Source organism: Montipora capricornis, chromosome 13 (genome assembly GCF_036669925.1).
Source record: "Montipora capricornis isolate CH-2021 chromosome 13, ASM3666992v2, whole genome shotgun sequence".
NCBI lineage: Eukaryota > Metazoa > Cnidaria > Anthozoa > Scleractinia > Acroporidae > Montipora > Montipora capricornis.
Window position 1 is genome coordinate 42161135 of NC_090895.1, and position 2500 is coordinate 42163634.

General features: G+C 35.1%; 1 protein-coding gene across 1 annotated transcript in view; it reads right to left on the reverse strand.

The window, feature by feature from the left end:
* Nucleotides 1-2500, reverse strand: part of LOC138030844 (tetratricopeptide repeat protein 28-like) — a 33258-nt gene that overhangs the window by 18030 nt on the left and 12728 nt on the right. The window contains exon 6 of the mRNA XM_068878708.1: nt 1858-2023. Within this exon, the coding sequence (XP_068734809.1) occupies nt 1858-2023 (166 nt within the window). The remainder of the gene's footprint in view (nt 1-1857; nt 2024-2500) is intronic.

Consider the following 2500-nt stretch of genomic DNA (forward strand, 5'->3'; position numbering starts at 1 on the left):
CCACCAGTGTTTAACACTATTTAGGGCTAAAGCAAGGATGGAAATTGAATACAGCTTAAATAAATTGGACCACTTGTTTTACTTCTTACACTTACTGCATTCAACTTTAGTTTATTCATCCTTTGAAATGGTAGGAATGATTACTATTATTTACAGCAATTGCTAAAAATCAAATGTTGAAATATTTTTTTACATTTGAGTCTTAAGTACATGTATATTTGAGTCAATGGGTTAGTGCAGTTCCCCTAACCCATAAAATGAAAGCTAAAATTTCAGAGAGTGCTTAGGGCTAATCACTGAAACGAGGCCTTAGGCTTGATCAATAAATTATTGCTATATTGACTGTGAGTCTCATTGACTAATTGACTCATAAATCATGGGACCTCTTTACATATGGAAAGGTAACAGGAGTTATTTCTGTGAAGTCTTATCCAGAAAACTGCATCATGGGATTATGCCCCTTTCAAATGTAGCTTTGTATGCTTTTGCTCAATGTTTTTGACAGAAATATGAAGTTATGGTTTCTTTAAAGTTAAATCTAATGCAAGGGGATTAAAATTATTGAAGCAGCTGTGTTGCAACCACAGTCTGCAAAGAGAGGTTAAATAATTTGTTGTACTAGAAGTACTTAGTAGGCCAGTGTGAAATTTGTGAAAAGTTTTGGAGGGTGGCACTGAATGATCACCTTCAACAAGTTTTCTAAACTTTGAAGATACCTAATTTTATATCCTCCTGCTGTTTTATTGCTGGAAGATAAAATCAATTCCTGATTAAGTATTTTTTGTTGTCACATTAACCCACTACAATATGGTGAAAGCGTATTATTAGCTGTAGTAATATTTTGTTACAGTAAAATTCTCCCTGCTAGTAAGCTGGACTTCTGAGTCAAATTCTCAACTTAAAATATTGTTGTTTTGGCTATTCAGAGTTAACCTCATCTATGTTTATTTCCATAATTTGGAGGAAAGCAAACAATTGGCATTTTGCTTGGAACAACTATAACAAAATATAATTTCAACTAAAAGGTTTTCCTTCTAGTGTAGCTAATCTGAGGGACTATGACATGGTACGTATGATTATGGTAATAATTACTGCAAAATTGACTTTAAAATTTATTTTTGAATGACTGAAATACATTTCTAAATTTTCCCCTCCATCTTAATAAATTTTCCTCAATGGACCACTTGAATGGCAATTTTAACTTAATTTTGAAAAAAAAATGCGAAAATCTTAACATTTTCTGTTAGATGCGGGCCCCCGCGGAAACAGGGTGTAAATATTTAGTTGGAAGAGAAATCATTTGGAAATTTAGTGGTATCTTTTTTGTTCCACTTTTTAAAACATAAACGCATGAAATTGAAATCAAGATCGTAATCCATTAGCTGGTAAGCTCCACAAACGAATTTTCACTCGAATTCTAGCAACCGAGACTCGCGTTGACCTTGAAAATTTTAACGAAATTTTCCTTGTAGCACTGTTGGCTTAAAAGAGAATCTCGCTGGCATAGAAACGCAATACGCAGTCAAACATTCGTCCGTTTTACTGTCCTGAAAAAGGGTCTCTTTTTCTGTCGACGGAGATCTAATAAACACCGAATGACAGCCATGTTTGATTTGAGATATTGGAGTCACATGACAAGGCGTCGACCAATCAGACATTTTTCGCCAGTGAAACCGGGTTAGTGGTATGGTGTGTTCACCTTGCTTATAATGTTTTTTTTCACTAAACACCTGCCGGGTTTGATTACCAAAAAAGCGTATTTTTATAAACAGTAACAAGAACGATCTAATTACTAAGGTAATTGCTTACTACGCTTGAATCACTAAAGTTCTTTGAGATTTTTACTTCACTCCTTACTTCTTAAACTGATGTCATTGGCATCTTCCTCCCGTGACAATTCAGACATCGAGCGTGGTTTGGATGATTTACTCACATCTTTCCCTTCGGTCTTATCTTGTAACTTGGTTATTTCCTTGAGAGACCTCTCCTTTAGCTCCGATAAATTCCGCTTCTCATTGTCAACCTAGTTAGATAAGTTAAGCTTAAAATGGACTTCATCAAAAATGAAAGACTTTGGCTTTCTTTTCTCTGCAAAAGGACGGTCAAATCTGTGGTGAAACAACTTGCATAAGCCCGTTCGTAGGATGTTGCGCTGGATTAAAAAGTTCGGGCTTCCGTTATTTATTTGCTCATAACGCTATCCACTAAATAAATCATTATTCAGCGCATGAGCGACATCATCTATTTATCCAGCGGATATTGCTATCCGCTATTAATCCGAAAAACTCTGGCTGGGTCGTCATGTATGGATCATAATTAACAATTATTCGCCAAAGGCGAGGTGAATATCGGTGAATAAAAATTCGAGGCAGAAGTGAATAATTGTTTTAGAATAATTACAGAGGTAATTATTTGAAAATTATGCATTTTCTTTAAAATAATTAATTTCTTCTTCTGTCACCTCGACAAACAGGCTTGCGGCCATTTTGAAAAAACCGCT